Raw genomic sequence first — 25,426 nt, forward strand, 5'->3', positions numbered from 1 at the left:
GAGAAACCTCTCCTTTTTCACCCTTGGCCAGCACACATATGCACTCGTTCACACACTCCTCCACAGTCCTTCGCATTCTCTGCTCCTGCTTCAGGTAGCACTTCCAGGACCCTCCTGTAATTTCAGAAAGTGCTGTAATTTCAGCCCTGGCATTAGCATTGCCAGGAGCCAAGAACTCAAGGGCTTTGAGTGCTGGCTTGAGGGTCGCATGTGTGCTAATAGTCTCGGTATTACTTCTCCAGCTACAAGGAACTACAGTTTCCACGTATGTATGGGCAATGGTCCTGTTCTGCCATGTCCATCTCCATTCAGCTTTTTTCAGATGCTTCATGTCTCACACACGTCCTTGCAGCCAGCCAAGTGGGAGCTCCAGCTGAAGGTCTGGTCCTGTATGTCTGTGCTGACTTGACACTGCTGTGTTGGAGAACGGCTTGCAGAGAGCAAGGCCATAGCTCCCTGCAGGAGCTGGTCGGCCATAGCTCCCTGCAGAAGTCGGTCCCAGCCACCTGAGGTAAACAAAGGAAAGAACCCAGGGTACAGTTATGTAAACAAGGATGAAGATCCAGGGCTCAGTTTTGCTAGCGAGGATTGTTGTGAGAACACAGAGATAAGTTGGGGGCTCATTACGACCTTGGGGGGTGAAGGGAAACAACCCTGGGAGAGAAGCAGGTTCACAGGAAGAAAGATGTTTATGCATACCAGAAATGCCACAAGGGGCTGGGATATTATAATGTGACCTTTTAGATGTACCCAATGGCTGACATACTATAATGTAGTTTCTTAAATGTATCCAATAGAGTTACAGGTAGTGTATTGTAGACTGCTTATATAAGGTGTGATTTCTATCAATAAAGTTGAAGCTTGCTCTATCATTCACATTGAATCGGCTGCTTGCTTCCTCCACCCGCCGCAAGTGGCACCCGAACAGGGACAAAACCTCAGGTGGCTGGGACCAACTTCTGCAGGGAGCTATGGCCGACCAGCTCCTGCAGGGAGCTATGGCCTTGCTCTCTGCAAGCCGTTCTCCAACACTGCTGCATTAATTTGAAATCAAAGTACTGTTGACAACGTGGCATTTATCATCATCAAAGGAAATGCACCAGATCCACAAGTTTAACACCGATCGGGTCCATAATTCCCACTGGTTCAGCAAGACTTCAGTACCTCTGTGGCTTGGGGTTTTTGACCCATGAAAGTGCCATAGTAGCTACATTCTGCCCTATGCTAAGAGCCAGTTTAAACTCCACAGGTCAGACCTGGATTTAACTTTTAATTGATGTATATGTCTAATGCCAGCCCTCTGTGTAGGGGTAGTTCTGTCCTGCATCTGCAGGTGCAAGGACATTGGCATCTACAGAGATGCTACACCCGTGAGCACATTATAAGTGTGAGTGATTGAATCATCACTTACTCTGCTTAAAAATTCAAGTACATTCATCCTAATCCATTATATTAACCATATGGAAATACTATGATGGTAAATAAGTCATAGTGTACAGCACACATCCACAGGGACCAAAACGTCAGCTAGGCAGTCCATAGGAAGAATTTTGTTTCACATTTGAAAGCATGAAATGCATAACAAGGTTTTGATTATCTTGACTATTCTGGATTTTTGGCTGCTTATCTGGATACTCTTGAGGAAAGCATCATCATCACTGCAGGCTTTGAACTGGTTAAATTTGCAGGCCTTATGATTCAACTGAAAGAAGATATCCTGATGTTAAGGAACAGCACAGGAAAGAGTTGGAAGACAGAAAGGAGAAGCAGACGTACCTGTTTCTTCTTCATAAATAATCATCAAATCTAGTACTGTTGTGGGGTCACTGAAAGGTAAAGGAGAGGTGACCCCACGTTATGGATCAGAACTAGTTACAGATAACAGTTTGGGCAGTATATTGAACATAAAGCTCTCTTAGTTAATATCAGATGGGGAACAAGGCATGTCTTTTGAAATTGCATACTCAGTGTCAAAAGGCCTGAATCTTTGCTCTGTTTGGAAAACAACCAGTGTATTTTAGACATTACTTCCATCTGTGGAACACAAAATAATAATAAATGGTGAGCAACCCTCTGAGTCCTGTATTAGTTGGCAAAATTAAGTCATGTTGAGTGCAGATGTCTTGGCTTTATCAGCAAGTCCACCTTTTTCTTTTCAAGGGGGAAAATATTAAGCTTTGTGCCCACCCATATTGGGCCTTTTTTTGGAAGCTGACTAGGCTCAGTGTTCCCCTAAGGAGGAGCAAACAAGAGCTGCTTGGCGGTTGTCATCCTATCAATTTCAAGGCATCTGGCAATGTTCTGCTTTGGTAATTGCAAATGTGCCAAGGCCAGAGCACTTCAAAGTGCCTTGACCCATTTCTGAGAGAACTCCTTGTTCATGGGGCAACTCTAAAAATTAGAGAGAATAAGGCACGATGAAGCTGCACATGAATGCTCAGTCTGGCGGAAGGTTAATCAGAGAATTTTACAAGACACTACAACAATGAACAGCTAATTGATATTGTGCCAGCCTTCATGACTTAATGATACCATTACAAGAAAAGTTGAGAGTGCTGTTATTGGTTAGCTCACCCTTTTTGGCATAAGCTTTTTGACATCTGCAAATGAGTATCTGCTTCAGGGACTGTTGGTAACGTTTAATATCTGATTCCAGTCGATTGTATCATCTATTAATCAATGAACTAAAGATGTTAAATCCCACAAGTATTTTTATTCATGGCATAGCAGTCTATTGTGTATTCCACTTCTCTGATGCATTGGAAAGGTGCTGGTAAAAGCGATACTACACAACAATAAAAGCCCCTTTCTATGTTTTTATGAATTAGGAAAGGGATTGTTACTTTTAAATTAGGAAAGGGATTGACGAAGAGCTGGGAAATTTTTTAAAGTTACAGGATCTGACTTTTCCAAACTGACCATCCAAGTTAAATGCATGCATTTAGTTACTGAAATAAGTGGGTTGATTTTGAGAAATGTTCGAATTACTACCGTGAGACCTGTGAGAATTATCACTACTGAAAACTACTGAAAAACAGGTCAACTATGTCTGAGACCAACTTAGGCTTCCACATTTGTACATTTTGGCTGCTTTTTTCATTGCTACCAATTAGGGCTATGAGCTTTTACAAAGATCTTGCATATTCTATAGCCAAGCTAAAGAAAACCACAACGGGTGGAGATTCACTTTTAAGCATGAATATCTTTACAGGGAGGAAGATGCCAAAGTCCCACAAATTCCAGAAAAAACAAATGCATTCAAGTCCAAAGTAACTAATGCCAGTGTAAATGGTCTGGAGGGACATTTGGACTGTCCTATTGCGAGATCGTTTTGTCACAGAGAAGAAGCAGAGAACTAGAAATAACATAGGAAATTTGTGTCTGAGGCAAGACAAGTTTGGAGTTAGCTTTATAGTCTACTCTTGTTACAGGAACTGCCCTGATTTGTCTGACAAAAGGTCCACTTAGCCCAGAGGCCAGAAGGGGATCCTTCAGGAACAGGACATGGTTTATGCTGTTTATTGTCCCATGATTTATCCTTCCAGTTTCATACAGAAACCAGTTACAGAGCTCCTGAGCCAGAGATCAAACACAGAATAGCAGCCACCAAGAAACCTGTCATTGATTTTGAGACTTGTTTAATACATCTTCTTAGCAAATTTACACCTTTGGCCTCAACAGCACCCCATGCCAATTACTTTAGCTGTCTGTATGAAAATGTATCTTTTGTTTGTTTCAAACCTGATACCTCATAATTTCATCTCATCCCTTCTAGTTCTTAAACTGTGAGAAACAGTAAGCTTTGCTTCCTCATTCCCTTTCTCCATGCCCCTCCTGGTTTTTCACACATGATTTTACTTTCCTATCCATCTCAGTCATTCATTTTTAAAGCTGAAAAGCTCTAGCATACTTAGTCTCTCTCTGCACAGAACTATACTACCCAACACATTTATAACTATCATTCATTCAGGTATTTTTACCAATGAAGAAACAAAACAAAACAAAACAAAAATAATCTGAGGAGAGTACAAGGAAGTTATGGACTTGTGAAAATGAGAAATATTCCTTACACATGTTCCCATGACAACCCTCCCTGTAACACTGCTGAGGCCAGTCATCGAGTGAGAAGATGCTGTGTCATTCCAACTGCATTTCAGTCTTCTCTTTAATTTTCTATGCATTTTTATTTTCTCTGGTTTTCCCAAGTCCATCTGGTCAGGCTCTGAAATCTCAGTGTTCAAGTTCAGAATATCACGGGACCACACATTCTCAAACCCCTCATGCCATAGCTGTTATAATAAAACAAGGGTGATGAAGCAAGAAACTGAATGTTTGGAAATTTGCACTCACAATTACAGAGTTCAGTGTCAGTTTGTTCATAATTATGTGAGCAGAAATCTAAGTGACAAGAAGCAAGAGGTTGTTTTCCAGCCAGACTTTGCCTCTCCCTGAGACCTCAACTAGAGCAAATGTGAAGATAAAATAATGCATCAAGTAATTTTATTCCATCTCCCCACCATTTCAAAAATATTCCCTGTGCTCTGCTTTATGATGTTTTATATAGTGAAGGAAAGCACAACTGAATGTACTAACTCTGACACAGTTTTGTGCTGAAGGTGTACAAAGCTTCAGTAAAAAATAACTGATTTAAAGGCGAAGCATGAGTTGGGCTATGCACCTTCTGTGTGCAAATCCTGCCTGTAGCTGTTAGAAATAAAACCTACCTGGCATTATTAGTTGGAATGAACCTGTATAGCACTATCTGTGCAATGAGCCTAATATCTACTACCCTGTATCATGGTATGATTATTTTGTACCTTCACCTGCTGGAATGCCATGTGTGGTATGACTTCTGTCAGAAAACACATCTTATTTCTGTCTTTACCATGTCAAAACATTGGAGCAGTACATTATTCATTAAAGGATTGTCAGTACTTTAACAGATCGCATTTGTGATGCTCCAAAAGAAAAGAAAACACCCACAAGCAGGTAAAACAAAAACTTGAGGAGAATGAAACATGTGGAAGTAAAAACATTGGGAGCAGGCAGGTGCACAAGATTCTGTTTTGCAGCAGAAATAGCACAGTCAGAAATACTCACGTTATTTTCTCTTCAGCATCAATTGACTGTATAAGAAAGCTGCTGTATAGGTACGAATTTTAATTTCTAATTAAGTAGTCAACTGTGCTTTGAAAACACTGGAAAGCTGCTAACCTTTTATTAGTATTTCTCCTCCTTTTACCAGACCTTTAATTTTTCCAACATGTAAATCAATAACATTTTGTTTAACTCCTGTGACTTAATGAAGCAGCAAGCTCTCCGGAGACAGGGAGCTTTCACCCAGGGCCATGGAAGGAGTCAGTACTCAACTCACGTGAACATGGCATTAAACACCAACTCACACTTATTCTATATGTTACCTTTCCAGTACATGAACGATTGCTTTCAAACAAGAAGTCAGGATGTACTGTTAATAAGTACATATTATTTCTGGGCTCACATAGGGTGAAAGTATCTTGTATGTATGTTCTGTTCACTGCTGGAAACGGACCATATGTGGTGCTTGCAGATGCTGAAGCTATATGCTGATGCTGTGCTCAGGGGAATATCACCCGCTTTATTCATAAAGTCGACGTGGGAAAGAAATTTTCCTGAAATCAGAAATAATGGTGATCTCTTATGCTTTTTGCTAGCCTGTAACTTTTAGGTTGCAGGAGTCAAAAATAATCCTGTGGAGAATAGCGCTGTGCTGCTAGCCATCTCCTGCCCTCACCAAGGCTGCGTTGTCACTGCCAGCACTGGCCCTGTGCTGCTGGGGGTTGTGACTCAGCCACTGAGATTTCCTGTGAGGTAACACCTTGCCTATGTGGTCAAACACAGATAAGGGGAAAGGAATCAACTCAGCTATGCCTAAATTTGTCAGTCCTGCTGAGGATAAATGCTCTTGATGAGGCTTTAGCATTACCTGAAGAAAAATCAGTACTTTCCCCCTCACCATTGATTGCACTGTGTTCAATATGCCCTGTGTACTAACTTTGAAATCCCAGTATCTCCTGTAATGCTATCACTATAGGTAAAGCAGGCTAGGTACATGATTTAATGCAAAAGATGCTTCTTGCACTAATCTTCCCTTATATCTTGAAGATCCCGAACAACAGAGGCATCTCAAAGCTTTGGGGGATGGAAAATAGAAGAGGGGCTGAAGTGGCATTTTTGTCCTGTTATTGGCCCGTTCATTTCCTTCTCTGGATCCCACTCTAGGACAATAAATGGGGCAAGCCCATAAGTTGCCAGATTGGCAAATTTCTCAACTGCTAAATTGCTTCTTTGTCACTGCACTGATGGTGTTTAAGATTTTAATTTGCTAAAAGGATTAATCCTGTGTCCTGACTTAGATACCTGCAAGTAATGCCAGGCTCTTCCTAAAATCAATGGGGAGAGTATTCAGGAATGCTTCATCTCAGCCTAAGTTAGGTGCTGAAGGAAGATGAGCTGTATTGCCCTGCAGCAGCGCCACTTTCTTTTTCTCTATAGGGGAAGTCTTGTTGGTTAGTTCGGACTTGGACATCAGACTTTCTCACTGTGGTGCACAGAAACAAAGGACTTTCATATGGAAGAGCACTGAGAAATCGGATCACATGTATATGCAACCAAGATTTTTACTGCAAAGCAGTTTCACAAGCACAATGACACCTCTGCAACTGAAGTTGATGGAATAGCTCAGAAAAAAAAGATGCACACATTTGTCAGTGAGTGCAGAATAAATCCCTATTAGAGCAATTACGCACCAGTTTGGTTTCAAAGCAATCTTAGCCCATTAAATACCTATTTAAAGTATTCTTGCTTTGTATTTAACAGATTGATTATCACTGTTGCTGTTTGCCAAGCACACCCACACAAAAGAAATTCACTCTGAAAACTGCCTAACTGAAGATTTGCCCATCAGACCAGAACAGCCTTGGGTATATAATAATAATTTCTTGCTTAATTATGTGTTTACTCATTTAGTGACATTCTGGTCTTCTGAGTGAATGAGAACATCTGAAGAGTGGCAGTTCTCTCTCTCCCCCAGCATGGAGGTGTCAAAATGTTGAGGCTGCTGCTACATCCAGTGTGTGCCTCGGCTGCCCAGCAGCAGGCACCGTGTGGGAACAGGCAGTAGGTGACTTCAGGACCCCTTGGTGAGGTAGCAGTGGCACCAGCTTTCTCAGGAGCGCTGCTGTGACAGCAGGAGCTGAAATGTTACCAGTCACCTCAATTTTTGTCCTCCCTCTCCATGGTAGGAACCTACCTAGAAAGTTTGTCCTGCTGTGCTTAAACAGAGACCTGAAACTTTGGCACATCAAATGATGGCTGTGGGTATGGTGTTTTCTTGGAGGTGTCAGTCAAAGTGTCATGTGGGGGAGGTAGGAAAGCCCTGCACTGACAGGACAGACAGATGGTTAGCCAAACCTTGCTTGAGGACGAAATCGAGGTGCTACTGATTATCCCAGGGAGCTTTGCCCCTGAGTGACTTCTGCATGTAGCTGTGCTTGGAGCTCGGGGTGGGAGGTCCCTCCCGTTCTCTTCTTCTTGTACACTGACTAGGACCATCATAGGCCTTTGTGGGACATTGCAAAGATTTTCATAACCTGAACTCTTGTCACCTCAACAACATTTGTGTCCTCCCTGCCTAGACCCCCAGAGATCCTCTGACACCTTCCATGGGGAAGCTGAATTTCAGTTCAAATCTTGATCCCATTAACTGCAGTCAGTCTGCTCAGAGCAGGTGACTGAGAACTCAGCTGGAGGACCAAGGGTGAAATCATCCTTGGGTATCTGAAGAGTAGACTGAAATGGCTGATGTATTCAGTATCTCCACAGAATTTGTTCAAGGTGTTTCTCCTGTGATAAGGACTTTACTCAGCTTGGAAGAGCTGGTTTTGCATTGACCTGGGTAGAAACTATCCTGCTGGAAATATTAACTGGGAACAGTCCTCTTTTGATTCACCCCCTCTGCTCTCCTGTAAAGCTTATAGGCTGCTCATTTGGAGGCTTCCTGTGGTTTTAGTCATAGAATCATAGAGTGGTTTGGGTTAGAAGCCACCATAAAGATCATCTAGCTCCAATTTCCCTGTCATGGGCAGAGACACCTTCCAGTAGATCAGGTTGCTCAAAGGCCCGTCCAGCCTGGCCTGACATGGAACCAGGACAAAGCAGAAGGTACTGGGTAACTAGGAATAGAGGAGGACAAGATGAAGAATTAGGCCTTTTGAGACGCACCACAGCTTTTTTTTTTTTTAGAAGACACCATATAATGAAAAGTCTTTCAAACTGAAGTTAGTGGTGCATCCATCACACTGGTGCTGATAATGATCAGGAGGAAAAATGTTCATAGTATTATTTGACAGGTCTGCTAACTAGTGCAGGGGGAGATAATAACCCCCACCAAGAAACACATGCTAGAGCTTTCCAGTGTGATCAACAATCTTGTTTTCATGATCTCCTTTTTCTATTTCCTATTTCAAAATAAATCATTCTTCACTACTTGGTGTTGAAAAGAGGACATTGCAACAAACAAACCAGAGTTTCTGCCAGAAGAGGATTTTGGAGATGCAGGGATTCAGCGAGACCCAGAACATTGTGGTCATCACTGTTTGTCCTTTCAAGTGTTATAAAAAGTGACAAAAAGCCAATTGGCCGTTGTCACTCTGACACAATGATTGAAACCTTAGAGATGTAATCATAACATCAGAAAACCTTTGCAATCGATGTATTTGATAAATCACCCTTAGGACCAGCGTTATTTATAACCCTTGCTTCAGTATCTCATGCAAAAAATTTCTCTTAGATTATGAAATAGATCACTTATAATGTAATTGAATAAGTACCTCGTGCTGCTTCAGCTCCAGGCAATACATAGTTTGAGTTACCAAATCAATACAAGGCATTCTTGGGCCAATTTAAGCATGTCTGTACAAGGAGGTTGAACCAATTTCACTGGGATTTTGTCTGATCTGAGTAAGCAAAATCAGCACAGACTTCACAAGGGTCCAAACCACTCTGTGGGTACACTTGCTTGAGCTGTGTTTTGTAGAGAAGTAGTCTGTTCTGGGGAACAAACCCATCGGTAGGAAATAGGGTGGAAATCTCATCTTGTTTTGCCTCTGATGCTAATTTATCCAAACAAAAACTATGTGCTTTTACCAGAAAAGTTTTCTGTATGTTTTTAATTTTTTTTTTCTTTTACATTTCACATTTATAGTTTAACAGCACCCGTCCGCCCTCCCCAATTGAGTGTTGCCACATGACCCCCTGGATTAGAAAGGTACTGGAAAAACAAGCAATCCTCAATTAACAGCCCTGTCTCACTCTTTTCCGTTCCAGATCCTAACCCTTCCTCTTGCTTGCTTTTCACTTGCTAACTTTACTGCGCTAAAAGAAGCCTTTTCTGTTTTTCTCATGTCCATAAGACACAATAATAACTTTTTTCCCCCCCTCTCTTTCATTTTTCACTTTGGATGGGTTTCAGGAGCTTGTGACCACAAGGTCACCTCTTCCTAACGCCTCCTTTAAAAGGCCTGAACCAGGAGAGACTCAATAGCATTATCCGTTGCATTTCATTCTCTTGCGATGTTTTTGCCAAATTGCCCCTTTTCTTCTTTTTTTCCTAAACGGCAAGAAAATGTTCGGGCAATGCCAGCACAACAGCGGGTATTTATTCTCTGGCCATTTGGTGATGCCACTGTTTGGAGAGGAGGAGCTCTGGCAGCCAGGGTCACTTCGTCTGCTTTGTCCAGCCCTTCATTGTCATACAGTGGAGGAATCAGCAACAAATGTAGTCTCTGTGTGTGTGTGTGTGTGTGTGTGTGTGTTTTCATGTGTCGATGCGTGTGTGCAAGGGGTTTTTTTTTGCATGCATGCATGCATCAAACTTTGAGGGAGCGGGGAGGGGGGGGGTGGAGTTACCTAGGAAACAAAGTCTTTTGTGCTTGAAGTTTATATGAGCTATTCACGTCTGCTGGGGATCGGCACAAAAGCTGCAGGCAGAAAGAAGGCTGCAATGTTTGACTGAAATCCTACGTGGGAAAAGGGGGTTTTCTGCGGGTGGGAGGAGGAGGAAGTGTGTGTTGTCTTGGGTTTGGGGGTGCTGCAGGAGGTGACACTGGCGAGGTAAGTAAGTGCCCCCCAACAGTTTGAGTAGTAGCTGCTGAGTTAAGATCTTAAATACTTTGGGGGCCGAGGCATAAATGCTGTTTGTCAAGCCTGAGATGGTTAATTCCCCCGGGATTTGTGAGGAGCCTGGGCGGAGGAATGGCAGAAGTACAATGGCAACCCCGGGCGTGATCCTGCGGTGTTCAACACCCGCCTGCTCAACGCCCTGCCGAGGAGCCGGAGAGCCATATTTTATCTTCACCCTGCTTGCTACCGAAACTAAAACTGGCAAATGAAGTGTAAACAGCAGGCATGAGGGGGAAGGCTGGTAGTTAAGCAGCTGGGAATTCAGGACTGAAGAGAAAGCCGGCCTGAAAGGGATTGCGCTTCATTTTTAAAAACGAGAGGCAGACGGACATCCTGGGCTGGTCGAAGAGTTGTCACAGCTTATAGAAGAATGTATTAATGGAAAAAGGGAGGGCAATTAGACAGAAGAAGGTAAGTGTTTCTCCCCTGTGTCCCTTCCAAACAAAACAAAAACTTTTTTTATTGCAAACAAAGAGACCCCCAAGCCCAAGTTGGTAGCCAGCACCACATGCAAATGCACTTATTTCTCTTTTACTGGATGAAATTATAGTGGTTTTGCAAGACAGGGTATTGTTGGGGGGATTTGTTATTTCTTCGAAAAGAAAATAAACTACCTGTGTTTCTTCCATGCAGTTTACTTTTCTCTCTGTTTCTTTATCTTCCGTATCTAGTGGTTCTTGTAGCATGCTGTAAAACTGTGCATGGTTTCTAAATAACCTTTTGAATTTCTTCTGGTGGTGGCTACTCTTCTCTTTGGCCACTGTTCCCCAGCTCCAGCGCTGTTAATGCCTCCTGCTTCCCACCGCATAGCTGCTCATGGTCTGAGCTTGTAAAAATTAAATGCAAATGGTTTTCTAAGTATGGAGGGGTCTTCTTTAAAACTGTGGGCCTTCTGATGCTTGTCCTCCAATGAATGGTTATGTGGGGCCAGACCTAGTAATCAGTGGTCTACAGTGTTCAGAAGATTGTGGATGTAAACGAGGACCCATGTGTCTAACGCTGATGGTACTTGAGGGCACGCTTGCAACAGCTACACACGAATGCAGGATGTGACCCTTCTGATGGAGGAGATGTCCTGTAAATGTCACTGTAAATATGCTGAATTCTAGTATGTTGAGGTATTTTTCTCCTATTAGCAGGATGTTATTTTTCCATTGGAGAATAGCTTGTGCTGTGTGACTTAGCTAGAATGATTCCTCCTTGCATCCCTGTAATTGATTTCTGATCTGTGTGTCTGCTTTGTTTCGAAATTAGCCTTGTGTGCCTGAGTAGGAGACACTGATTTTGAATGTATTCATTTGCAGTCCCATCCACCAGAGGACGAAGATACAGATGTCATGTTAGGGCAGAGGCCGAAAAATCCAATACATAATATCCCTTCTACACTGGATAAACAAACCAATTGGAGTAAAGCACTACCTCTCCCAACTCCAGAGGAGAAAATGAAACAAGATGCCCAAGTGATTTCTTCTTGCATTATCCCCATCAATGTCACTGGTACAAATCTCTTCTATTTCTTTTTGTATTTATTGCATGATTCAAGGAAGGTCAAGTACTTATTTTGTTTAATTTATTTGAAGTCACGGGATTGTGCAGTCCAGGGGCAAAGACCCTAGCTTGAGGATTTAGTTTCCGGAAGACAGTGGGCTAAATTCATCCCTCACATGTAACCACTGGAGTCACTGAGGCCACACCTAGGATTAATTTGGCCCATATTTTCAGTGTCATGTTATGCAGTGTAACATAACACTGGTTCCCTATATAAACAATGTACTTTTGTTGTGTAAATAACCTAAGTCTTTATTTACAAAGACCTCGGATAACTTTTTGAATGTAGCTGACTGAAGTAATGCAGAAAGCCACTGAAATTAATCACATGATTATCATGTGTAGCAGGAGAAGAGAAACTAGAGAATGTAGGCTACTATTTGCAGTGCTTTAAACATGCGAGGCATGACTGTGTAGCATGCAAACCATCGCTCTGAGATGTCTTTACATGCAGCTATGATGAAGGTATAGTAATGGCATTTTCTCTGATTTCTATAACATCTGGATATATTTGACTAGATTTATTTGAAGGAGAATTTGTCTATAGAAGCAGCAGGTGTATAATTTATTAAATATGATAGATGGCTTATTTCCAGAATCAAAAACCAGACTGTTTTTCTCTTTCTCTTTTTCTCTTTCTCTCCTTCCAGAGGGCTATGGTAAACACAAAGTTGATCTGAGTTTTCCTCAGTAGTATTTCGCACCAAGTTTTGATTAATGTAAGAGCATAAAGAGAGCTGACTTCCAAGGCTATAGGCTTAAATATAAATAATCAGGAAAAAAACAAGGAACTTTCAGTTAGCCTTCATTCCCCAGAGAAAATATTTGTATTTTATTCTATTTTCCCAGTAACTGGGGGGTTGGGGAGGAGGTCACAGCCCCTTGCTCTTTCCCATGTGTATCAGTGGTGCCCAACCTTCCTGCAAGACAAGCTGCTGAGTTCACCATGGTGCTGGGGGGGGGCTGTATGCCCACAGTCCAGCTTCAGCCCCCAACAGAGGGGCTCTGGCCTTTCGGGCTTGCAACACATCTGTCCTATGGTGTCATGGTGACAAATCCCCATCTGCTCCACCATCAGCTGCATGAATCCTCCTGGTGACAGCAATGCAGTCCCGGTTCCTCTCCACCCCGGCAGCGCAGATGACACTGCACAGTGCTGCCAGCTATGCCCGGCCAGGGAGGTGGCAGCGTGGTGTGGGTGTCTCCACCACCAGGATGGTGCTTCTGGCTAGCCAGCGCCTCATGGGAGGATAGGCAGCCAGCCAGCAGAGCTGCCTGCATAGACCCTGTCAAGCTGGAGGTTGGGAGCTGGCTGGCCGAGGTCACAGGTTGGGCCCTGCCGACAGAAATCCCCGCAAAAAGTCATAGATAGTGTGTCATGTTTCCATGAGGTAAAGCTGGTGTTAAAATGATGCTCTTTCTAGATTCAATATAGGACCCTAACTGGTGTAGGCTTTCTAACATGGCTCATGTCACCTAACGCAGTTCAGAGGAGAGTTAGGTCTGGGACCAATGTTAACCTTTCCAGTAATAGCCATTTTTGCCTAGACTCCACCTGCCATACATTGGAACCAAATTTCCACTGATCAGTTTTACAGATCAAGAATGGTATGTAATCTTCTGGATGTTTATGTGTATCATTCTCATTAGCACTAATGGGAATAATTTGTATGCGTCACGGGGAGGATATGCCCTCTTCCACTTTCCTCTCAGAGATGACCCCTGTGCATCTGGCACACAGAGCATGTTCGGCTAACTCACAGTTGCTGGCAAACCAGCAATGATGCTGATTGACTTTTTGTTTCAAAGAGTTTGCTTTCAGTTCTCTGTTTTTGTTTTTTTAATCTACTCCCAACCCTCAGAAATGTTCACTTTTTTGAAAATGACTGTTGGAGTTTACAGCACTTTCATTCTGTATTAAAGAAAGTTCTTCCTCTGCTTATTCCAGGGGCATTGGTGGTTACAGGACATCTGTCTGAAGCCTCTATTTCACTGTAGTAGATTTCAAGAAGAACTTTTACAAGAAAGTTACTTTTTAATGTTTTACATTGTTATGTAGTGTAATATGTATGTGTATGTCTGTGTATAATTATGTTTTCTATAATTATACGCTATTAAAATAGAGCTTCTTATCAGGATTTTTTTTTCCTTTTGTTTGGTTTAGTTTGTTCTTTTTTCTTAAGATTACAAACCACTGTACCAACGATCCTTATGTTAGTGTTTTTTATGGACTTGGCACATTTTTTCCAACCTGTCCCATGTCAACTTTAGAGAGCATGAGTGAACAGTTGTGCAAAAAGCCAGTGCAGGTGGGCACTGATTTTTCTGGTGAGCCTCCTTTGAACTTTATTTTGACAATACAATGTAAAAAAAGAAGTGAAATACACTTCCCTGTGCTAATGCCATGGAAACATAAAGAAAATTAGGAATTCTTACCTCTTCTCTATGACCATGGTCATAAATAAATGTGCCCATGAACTTGGACTCCTAAATCCAACCTGAGGATCTTGATTGACTGCATGACCCAATTACCAGAGTGGACCCCCACGCATCCTGCCCTGTGCTGAGCACTTGTGAAAATCAGGCCACTTACTGATGTGCACACATAAATAGTAGCTATCCTTTTATGTCACCCTTGGCCATGTATTATCTCATGAAGAATGCTCTCTAAACTTGCACAGGGACTTGGCCCCATTTTAGCTGTCTCCTTCCTTTTTTGAAATGTTAGCCCCCTTGGCATATCAGTTTCCTAAGAAGCACCCAACTACTGCAATATGGCATTACAACCTCAAATTATTTTCTTATGCTTAGTTGCTTAAAATAAGTCAGGCTATAGCTCAACAGATTACTCTTTGAAGATAAGTTACTGTCATCGTCCCTATGACAGATGGATAAATAGCTATAAAAAAGATGACCTGTTACCAAGAGCTCTCAACTCTGTTTTCCTTCCTGATTTTCTTTTCCTTTCTTTTCTTTTATTTTATTTTCTTCTTTTTTGGGGGCTTGGTTTTTTTGGGGTTTTTTTTTTTTAGTGCCTTCTGTTATTTTTGGCAGACCAGGCTGCTGAGGGGGAGCTGGAATTAGATGTAAAACTGTGATATACTGTGATATAATTTACATAAGAGTTGCATAAGGGCTCCCTTATGTTTATTCACAGGCTTAATCCAAGCTCACATACCTCCACTGTGTTCCAGCCATGAAAATTTGTTTACTATTTCTAAAGGCTAATGAGACCTATTTATGGGTTGCAGGAGTTGGTTTTGACAGAGAGGCTAGTATACGCTGCTCTCTTGTTCATTCACAATCTGTACTACAGCGGAGACGAAAGTTGAGGAGGAGGAAAACCATCTCTGGCATCCCCAGAAGAGTGCAACAAGAAATAGGTGTAGTATAAATACAAATCTTTGGTAGATAGATTTCTAACCAACTTAAATTGCAGGGATATGAGCTGGTAGCCAGCCTTCCAAAGAAATGAAGTCTTGAAAGCATAAATGCGTGTAGAGTTTGAGAATTATGTGGTTTGGTTTTTTTATTTACTACAGTAAGCAAAGCTATATTACTCCATATGGCCTTAATGGACCAGGGGCCTTACCGAGTAATATAGATGTACGTGTTCAGCTCTTATCGTGTAAATGTTCTCTTTTTTTTTTTTCATTTTATTTCTGTTATGAACCCATAGTTATGTGCATAAAAAGTAACTAGATTAAGTGAAAGTTTTTTCTTGCATGAGGGCAGTTTAAGGTAAAGAACTGACAGATGTTGCTCAGCAAAGTGATGATGAGCTGTCACAACAGCCGGATAACTCACTCAGATGAGCAGTTGGATATCCACCTTAGAGACAGTTTCTGGTACCCTATGGGAAACTTTGCTAAACATTCCATTTATTTATCATGCTTGTCCTCAATTCCTTCCTTTCATTCTTTATTACCAAGGATATTTGCCTGAAATCGAGCAGCTGACCTCACTTTTTGTCCCAGGTAAATCGGGAGCAACTCTATTGAGGACAAATCCAGTGTAAAATTGGTATTAACCCAAAACAAAACTCGTGGGATCGTTATTTAATAATGTTCATCTGCACCTGAAGTTGGCTCTGGTATCTTAGTCTGTTGCCATGAAACTTGATGGGAAGCAGAAGGAATGCGTTTATCATAGGGAATAAGCAACCAGAGAACCTATGAAAGAAAGATCCTGTTGCCTTGCAAATATTCTTGGTAGTAAAGAAGCAGATAATGGAAATTCTGAACAGACAGGTAGTCAAAATAGAATTATTTTTAGAAGCTCATGGAGTGTTTTGTCCAACAGCCACTCCTGAAAACTGTCTGTAACTAGTTGACATAGAGTGACAAAAACTGAAAACGTAATATTTATCTTAATATTTAGCACAGCAAGATCAGCTCCATGTAAGATCACATTGCAGAAATAGGAGAACTGAGATCACATTGCAGGACTAGGCGAATTTCCCCACCTCATCAGGATGAGGTCTGCCTGACATACTCTTTATAGCAAAGTTAATTTGGTCCAGTGCTCAGCAAGATTAAAAAAGAAAGAATACAGCAGATTATAATGCTTCTTGGGTTGCTGCGCGGGTCATCTCATGCTGGGAAGTGTGGAGCTGTCTCCCACTCACCCGGCTTTCCATGTGTCCTAGATTCAGACGAGTCACCGGTGGCGAGAGAGCGCAATGTGATTGTGCATGCAAACCCAGACTTCTCCAGCTCTGGCAGCAGGAGGTTGGGAACCCGGGACTCAGAGTGCCAGACGGAAGAAATCCTGATAGCCGCTCCCTCCCGGCGGCGGATCCGTGCCCAGAGGGGGCAGAGTGTCGTCGCCTCCCTCTCCCATTCCACTGGCAACATCTTGGTGCTGGCAGACAATGGGGATGCTGTCTTCGCTGCTGCTGTAAGCAACCGCATCCGCTCACGGAGCCTTCCTCGTGAGGGTGCCCGGGCCAGTGAGGGCCATCAGGATGCCACCGCTAAGAGTGCAGGGTATGAAGCAGAGCACTTCCTAGATGGCCAGGAGAGGATCCTGAAAAAGGGGAAGGAGATCTTGAGCAAGCAGGGTTCACAAGAGCACCAGCCCATTAGTTTAACTTGTCCTCAGCACCTGCACAGCCCCGAACACGGCATCGGCGAGAGAGGAAGATCACGGCTGTCAAGGATGGCCGATTCAGGCAGCTGCGAGATTTCATCCAACTCGGACACCTTTGGGAGCCCCATTCACTCTATCTCCACAGCAGGAGTCCTGCTCAGCAGCCACATGGACCAGAAAGATGACCACCAGTCCTCCAGTGGCAACTGGAGTGGGAGCAGCTCCACGTGTCCCTCACAGACGTCCGAAACCATTCCTCCTGCCGCCTCTCCTCCACTGACAGGCTCTTCACACTGTGACTCTGAGCTGTCACTCAACACCGCTCCCAACGCGAATGAGGACTCCAGTGTCTTCATCACGGAGCAGTTTGGTGACCATGCGGACAAGGTCAGGGGCCACAGGGCGAGTTCCTTCACCTCCACTGTGGCAGATTTACTGGATGACCCTAACAACAGCAACACGAGCGATAGCGAGTGGAACTACCTGCACCATCACCACGACGCCTCCTGTCGCCAGGACTTCAGCCCCGAGCGCCCAAAGGCCGATAGCCTGGGATGCCCCAGCTTCACCAGCATGGCCACCTATGACAGCTTCCTCGAAAAGACCCCCTCGGACAAGGCAGACACTAGCTCACACTTTTCTGTGGATACCGAAGGATACTATACCTCCATGCACTTTGACTGCGGTCTCAAGGGTAATAAAAGCTATATTTGCAACTATGCAGCCCCAAGCTCTGAGAGTGGCCAGACTGGAAGTATGACCTCCAGCCTGGCTGACTGCGCCTGGCAGGAGTGTGTGAGCCACAGAAGGCAGGGACGGCAGAACATCTCACTGAAGAAACCAAAGGCAAAGCCAGCCCCACCAAAACGTAGCTCGTCTTTGAGGAAATCAGAGGGCAGCACTGACCTTCCTGACAAGAACGAACCAAAGATCAGCGGCGGGCAGCACATCTCTCACACAGCCAGGGAGATGAAGCTGCCCCTTGAGTTTTCAAACACACCTTCCCGAGTGGAAGGTCCCAACCTGCCAGCCAAGCAGGAGCTCCCCTGGGTAAACCAGGGTGACGGCGGGTTAAAGGACACTCCTTTCGACACCGCTGATATCCCCTCCTTTAAAGATGAAGGTGCTGAACAACCTCACTATGCAGACCTCTGGCTTCTGAACGACTTGAAATCCAGCGATCCTTACAGGTCCTTGTCCAATTCGAGCACTGCTACAGGTACTACAGTGATAGAGTGTATCAAGTCACCAGAGAGCTCCGAATCCCAGACGTCCCAGTCTGGGTCACGAGCCACCACCCCATCCCTCCCTTCGGTCGATAATGAGTTTAAGCTGGCCTCCCCTGAGAAGCTGGCAGGGTTAGCCTCACCCTCCAGTGGGTACTCCAGCCAGTCAGAGACACCCACCTCTTCTTTTCCAACTGCATTCTTTTCGGGACCCTTGTCTCCAGGGGGAAGCAAGAGGAAGCCGAAAGTACCAGAGAGGAAGTCATCACTGCAGCAGCCACTCTCGAAAGATGGTACCACCTCGGTGAGCAAAGACCTCGAACTTCCAATTATACCTCCTACTCACCTCGACCTAAGTGCTCTTCACAATGTCTTGAGCAAGCCCTTCGCTCACAGGCACCAGCTGCATGCCTTCAGCCACAGCAAGCAGAGCGCAGTCGGGGAAGCCCTGCATCCCAGCCCTCCCTCTGCCCTTGCCATCACGCCCTCTGTTCTCAAGTCTGTCCACCTCCGGGCAGTCAACAAGCCTGAAGGAGGGAAACAGAAAGGCAGCACCCCAGACCTGCTCTGCATACAGGAGACTGCCTTGATGGTGAACGACATTTCTCCAGGCAAAATGAGGCCTCTCTTAGCTAAGAAACCAGTATCACGCCAGTACTCCACGGAGGAGGCCATAATGTCATACATTGAAACTTCCCCAGCAGAAGCAGGACCTGGAAAGCTGCTTTTAGAGAAAAGCTCCTCTTTCAGCGGGCAGAATAGCTGCGAGCAAGAAGCTGTAACTTCAGTAAGTGTGGGTCTGGTTGAAATCAAACCTGGGAAGGACCAAACACACCTGGCTGCTGAGCATTTGCCAGAAAGCACTCTGAATCAGACATGTGCCGTCTCTGCAGACGGGTTTCAGAAGGGCTCAGCTGTCCTCACAAGTGATGATGAAGCTAAGAAACCTGGCCAGGGAACAGAAATGGAGTGTGACATTCAGCAAGCGCAGGCTCAGCGAGAGCTCTCTGCAGGCATTGAGGGAAGGCTGGAAGCTGGGCCTGCAGGTGAAAGCCCAGCTCAGGCCAAGGGAGTGGCTGTCAGTGATCAGCTTAAGCACCAACCCGATGTAAACCACCACGTGCCTGGGAATATCAGCTACGAAGCAGAGATGGCAGCAGTGAATTCACTCAGCGAAGTGAGTGGCAAGCAGGAAAATGATATCGCATCAGGTATCCCAACCAAAAGTGCCTCTGATGACGGCAGGGCCGATGAGACAGTGGGCAGTGTGGATGAGCCTTCGCTGAAAGGTCAGTTGTGAACTCTTTCTGTGTTATATCTGATCATGTGGCTTTGGACATGACTGGTAGCAGAGTCAAAAAGGAGGCTGGAGTTGCAAAATCAGTTTGCTTCTTTAGATTTAAGCATAGATCCTCCTGATGCGTTAGCTGGCCAGCCAACTCAAATATTTTTTTACACTTTTTCAGTGTATTCAGAGCATATTTCTCTGATACTTATTTCACATGAAAAGAGAAAAGGGAGGAGCACTAACCCTGGGTACAGAGGAGCCTTATTATCACAGCTGTACAGTAAATGGGAGATTCCAGTTTCGGTCCTAGTGGTGCCCCCTTTATGGGCTCCAACATGCAATATATACCAGTAGAGGACAAAGTCTGTATGGTGGTATCAGCAGTTGTGAACCGAGCTGGTGCCTCGCATTGGCGGTGCTGTTGCAAAGCGCGCTGGGGTCTAACTCACAGTGTGGCCTCTTTCCTTGTTTAAGAGTCATCTCCAAGCGATGAGTCCATCATGTCTCCACTGAGTGAGGAGTCACAGGCGGATGCTGAGGATGTCTTTGTGTCTCCAAACAAACCCCGCACTACCGAGGATCTGTTTGCAGTCATTCACAGGTGACCTAACCTTGCAGCAACGGGAAACGGTAACATGCAGCCCTGCATGGGTACCCACTAACAATAGCTGCAGGATGGTTATTCAGGGGTTAGGTCTTGTCCTGAAACTACCTTCTTTAATTTATTGAGATTAGTCTTCTAAAAGGCAGCTTTTAAAAGATGCTTTCCTATGGTCTGGTGTGCACTTTGAGTATCTTCATGGCATGAGTAGGGTCCTTTACAGATAATAACATCAGGCCGTTCTCTTTAACAACATACATGTCTCCAAAGAAAACTACCTGTGGTGGTTCCTGCTTTCTGCCTTCCAGCTCAATTCTGGTGAGTTGTTCTAGCAAGAATGAAGAGAAGGCACCTCTTCAATTTTAGAGTATTTTGTATGCAGCTGAAATTTGCCATCACAACTGAAATGACGGATTTCTGACATTAAATAGGGTACACTGAATATTACTATTACCTAATACTCTGCATGAATTGTCACCTTTTTAAAGAGCTGGCTGTGCATATGTTGTTTTAGAAGAGCTAGATGATGTTGAGAGGTACTCTGTGGCTCAGTGCCTCATTCATTGCACAAGAGCTATCGTGGCTTAAAGTGAATCAGCCTCTGCTAGCCTCTGATATTTGACAGGAGGATTATGAGAACTGTAGCTAATATGAAAGCACAGTCAATCTGTGAAACTCCAGACCAGCATTAAGTGTTGTTCTATAAAGATAATGTATGAAAGAGTGTTCCTTTGTGTTTTTACAGATCAAAAAGGAAAGTTCTTGGGAGAAAGGATTCTGGAGACCTTTCTGTAAGAAACAGATTGAGAGCATCATCTGGGACCAACAGCCAGACCCCCGCCAGCAGCACACTGCCCGCCAGCAATGTGCCACCAGCCAGCAGCGTGGGCACTCCCATTAGCAGTCAGAGGTCCCCCGGGCTTATATACAGGAATGCCAAAAAATCCAACACATCCAATGAGGAGTTTAAACTACTGCTCCTTAAAAAGGGCAGCCGATCTGATTCCAGCTACAGGATGTCCGCCACGGAAATTCTGAAAAGTCCTATTTTGCCCAAGTCCCCTGGTGAGCTGACAGCAGATGCCCCACAAAGCCTGGAGGAGTCTTCCCCAGCGGCAAGCCCCGATGCATTGTCCCCACTCTCCCCCTGCTCCCCCCGGGTCAACGCAGAAGGATTCTCCTCCAAGAGCTTTCCCATGTCAGCATCTTCGAGAGTGGGGCGCTCGCGGGCACCTCCAGCAGCCAGCAGCAGCCGGTATAGCGTGCGGTGCAGGCTGTACAACACGCCAATGCAGGCCATCTCCGAGGGAGAGACAGAGAACTCAGACGGCAGCCCTCATGACGATCGGTCTTCTCAGAGCTCAACATAGGCTGCACGGGCACCAGAGCCAGGCTACCAGCACCACTTGGGCTCTGTAAGGATGTGAATATAAGAGGCCAATGCTGTAGCAGTCTACACACACACAAAAAAAAAAAATTGCAGGGCAATATCGATGCTTAAATGTGTTTGTGTTTGTAAGATGCTGGGGAAACAGAGGACTACAGCTGTAGCTATTTATTACATTACATTTTCTAAAAGGAGGAAGATACTCTGTGTCTGTTCTGTTTACTTTTGTCTTCATTCAGTTTGTCCCATTCTCATTTCCGTTGTTACTGTAGATTTCAAGGCTATACACTTTCCATAGAGTTAAAAGTGACTTTGGGTTTGTTTTTTTTCCAGAAGCTGCCCATCTAGAAACAATTCCCTCACTGGAGTGCTTCCTTAGGGAGAAAAATTAAAAAAAAAAATAAAAAAAAAAAAAAAAAAAAAGCTCTTGAGGATTGGTATTTTTCTACACTAAAATGAGCTGAAACAAAATTTAGAAGAAATGAACAAAACATATGTAAATACCATATTTTTGATAAAAATTTGTAAATAGAATTATCAAAAAGTGGATGTGGCAAACAATTTACTGCATAACAACTTTGTTTATAGACGACAAAAGAAGTCAAATGTAATAACTGTATTCTGTGAATACCATTTTCATATCGAACATAAAAAATTCATATGGCCACCGATAACCACTTTCAGTGTGACAGACCTGGAAGACGACATTGAGCAGTGGAAAGGAGGAATTCTCCGCCTTACCTAAGGAAATGGAAAGGCTGACAGCAACGGGATTAAAGTAACCATTTGTCTGTCTAAGGCAGCTCTGAAGAAGCTAACTGGAAAGCACAGCTGGGAGGGTTACTGTGAGGATTGGTGGGGAAGGCAAGCATGCTTCTGACAGAACAGTTGTGTCTGATGCAAAGCCCCAAAGGGTCCCATCCCACAGCCTCCCCTGGGCCTTTATTCTTGCAGGGATAGCTTCAGAGAGAATAGATGTGAGAAGAAATAGTACTTAACTTTCATATTCCTATTAGGCTATTGGGATACATAACACGGTCATAACCTGGTAACTATAATCTTTAAACACAATTAGTTTCTGGTTCGTAAAGGAAACAAATAAATTATAAGCATGCAGAAGCGCTTTCAATTTATCAGTAAATATCCGCGATGAGTTTTCAGTGAAGCTTTCTCTTTGTGCTGATGAGATTCATGCTACCTAAATATTTACAAAAATGACACTGTGAAAACGTAGCTGGGAAATAGGTATGTGTATGCATTATTTATATTCATTGCTGAGCTGGGAAGGGGAAAGCTCTGGTTCATTGTGCCAGCCACGTACAGTTGGGATCTTGTCTGGGTTTACCAGAAACGCAGAACAGGGTGGGGGACTGGGGTGGGGTGGGAAAGGAGACAAATCAAAGCAGCTGCTTTGATATAAATGAAGGCAGGGAAATAAAAGCTGAATTACTTGAAGTTACTTGAATTTTCTCATCTTAAAAGTGCAAGAACATGTACTTTTAAAACTTAACCCATGAGTCGCTTTATACTTTTAATTTTTAAACAGAATAAAACCAACAGGCTTGATTCTCCTTTGGGCCACCACGGTTTCCGTTGCTGTAGCCCCATGTGTGCTACTCAGAGAACAAGGCCCTCTGTCCAAAATTGATGCAGTTGGTGTTGGTTGCCGTAGGATATGGTTTGGAATAGAGGAGAGATTAGTGCAGAGAAAATAGTGCGAGGAGGAATGTGGTGTGTAGTAGGACAAGTCGAGTAGGATGGCAGAAAGAGCATACTTTGGAACTAAAGAAATCAAATAAAAGGTGGCTTTAAGCATAAGTAAATGATAGGGAAGCAGGATGTGTGAAATCGGTTTTTACCCTTTTTTTGCTTTTAATCATGTAATGCATAAAGCTGAGAGGTTTTTTTTTTAAAAAAAAAAAAAAGGAAGAGCATGTTTTAAAGAGGAAGGTTCTGCCTAAAACTGTTACAATTTTAAAAAGTCTGAGCAAGTCAGAATGGTTTAACAAATCCCCATGTTGTTCCCCATAAGGTTCACATCTGATTTTGTCTAGTGCTTGCCGCAAAAAATATAATTCAGGGTTTCCTACCATCCTCCTGTGTAGCCTGGTTGCATTCGGTGTGCAAGGTAGTTGCTGTGGATGTGGTATGTGCATTGGGAAGACGGATGGTCCATCAGCTGAAGGGCTGCAAAATTGAGAAGTCTGAATGATCTAAAAGTCTAAAATAGTTTTCAAAAAGATAGTGGGAGCAAGGTTTTGGAAACAAAAGGCTAATCACATTAGTAGCTTGGTTAAGAAAATAAGTCTGAACACAAGTGAACTGAATGAATGAGAATGTTTTAAGAGGAAATGTTTAGTGTATAACAAACCACTTTCTGGAGAACGTGAGTAAAGGAAGTTTAGATATTGGGCAGAAAATCCTTAGTTTGTCATCTTTGGTCATTTTCCTTAAAAATTTTACCAGGAGCACTTTTACAACACGTTTAATAGTCCTGAGTTAAATAATCATTCAAAACTGTAAAGAGAATACAGCTGAATTGACTTTGATGATATCACTTTTTATTACCAATCAATAATTTTTGAGAGACCATAAATAAATATATATACACTAAAAAAAATTTTTTTTACTGGAATGATGAGGCAATACTTCATGGACAAAATGGCCACAGAACAGTGCCATTAGAATATAGCCTTACTTCTTTTGTTTAATTTCCTAGCTTATATTTAGCAGATTGAAACCCAAATAGAAATTCTAAATCCACTATGAAGAAATGAGTTCGTAACAAATGTGGGAGCCAGAGGAAGATGAATGGCGGGGACCCCTGTAGCGTTGCAGCCATGCCATTAAGGCACCAGAGGACAAGCTGTAGAGCAAAGAGAACATCACTCACCTCTTGAGACAGGGTACAGCACATGTATCAGGTAACCGCTGAACCGTCACTTCAACCTACTGTTCCATTGTTTGCACTGATGTTATGGAAATTATTTCTGAAATTATACAGCTGTGTGTTCTGAAATAATTTCCATAACATCAGTGCAAACAATGGAACAGTAGGTTGAAGTGACGGTTCAGCGGTTACCTGATACATGTGCTGTACCCTGTCTCAAGAGGTGAGTGATGTTCTCTTTGCTCTACAGCTTGTCCTCTGGTGCCTTAATGGCATGGCTGCAACGCTACAGGGGTCCCCGCCATTCATCTTCCTCTGGCTCCCACATTTGTTACGAACTCATTTCTTCATAGTGGATTTAGAATTTCTATTTGGGTTTCAATCTGCTAAATATAAGCTAGGAAATTAAACAAAAGAAGTAAGGCTATATTCTAATGGCACTGTTCTGTGGCCATTTTGTCCATGAAGTATTGCCTCATCATTCCAGTAAAAAAAATTTTTTTTAGTGTATATATATTTATTTATGGTCTCTCAAAAATTATTGATTGGTAATAAAAAGTGATATCATCAAAGTCAATTCAGCTGTATTCTCTTTACAGTTTTGAATGATTATTTAACTCAGGACTATTAAACGTGTTGTAAAAGTGCTCCTGGTAAAATTTTTAAGGAAAATGACCAAAGATGACAAACTAAGGATTTTCTGCCCAATATCTAAACTTCCTTTACTCACGTTCTCCAGAAAGTGGTTTGTTATACACTAAACATTTCCTCTTAAAACATTCTCATTCATTCAGTTCACTTGTGTTCAGACTTATTTTCTTAACCAAGCTACTAATGTGATTAGCCTTTTGTTTCCAAAACCTTGCTCCCACTATCTTTTTGAAAACTATTTTAGACTTTTAGATCATTCAGACTTCTCAATTTTGCAGCCCTTCAGCTGATGGACCATCCGTCTTCCCAATGCACATACCACATCCACAGCAACTACCTTGCACACCGAATGCAACCAGGCTACACAGGAGGATGGTAGGAAACCCTGAATTATATTTTTTGCGGCAAGCACTAGACAAAATCAGATGTGAACCTTATGGGGAACAACATGGGGATTTGTTAAACCATTCTGACTTGCTCAGACTTTTTAAAATTGTAACAGTTTTAGGCAGAACCTTCCTCT

General features: G+C 43.3%; 1 protein-coding gene and 1 long non-coding RNA gene across 4 annotated transcripts in view; one reads left to right on the forward strand and one right to left on the reverse strand.

Annotated features, from left to right (window-relative positions):
- The window catches only part of NHS (NHS actin remodeling regulator), a 53,851-nt gene extending 29,470 nt beyond the window's left edge, over positions 1-24,381 (forward strand). The window contains exons 4-9 of one of the 3 annotated variants that reach the window (XM_026856893.1): positions 9,245-9,307; positions 11,526-11,718; positions 15,021-15,152; positions 16,418-19,375; positions 19,849-19,975; positions 20,721-24,381. In XM_026856893.1, the coding sequence (XP_026712694.1) occupies positions 9,245-9,307; positions 11,526-11,718; positions 15,021-15,152; positions 16,418-19,375; positions 19,849-19,975; positions 20,721-21,345 (4,098 nt within the window). In that variant the 3' untranslated portion in view covers positions 21,346-24,381. The remainder of the gene's footprint in view (positions 1-9,244; positions 9,308-11,525; positions 11,719-15,020; positions 15,153-16,417; positions 19,376-19,848; positions 19,976-20,720) is intronic. The other 2 variants (XM_026857047.1, XM_026856972.1) reach the window with 2 other exon arrangements.
- Positions 1-25,426, reverse strand: part of LOC113484663 — a 237,473-nt gene that overhangs the window by 201,191 nt on the left and 10,856 nt on the right. The gene's annotated exons all lie outside the window — the stretch shown is intronic.

This window comes from Athene cunicularia (assembly GCF_003259725.1).
Source record: "Athene cunicularia isolate RWA chromosome 1 unlocalized genomic scaffold, athCun1 chr1_part1, whole genome shotgun sequence".
Classification (NCBI taxonomy): domain Eukaryota; kingdom Metazoa; phylum Chordata; class Aves; order Strigiformes; family Strigidae; genus Athene; species Athene cunicularia.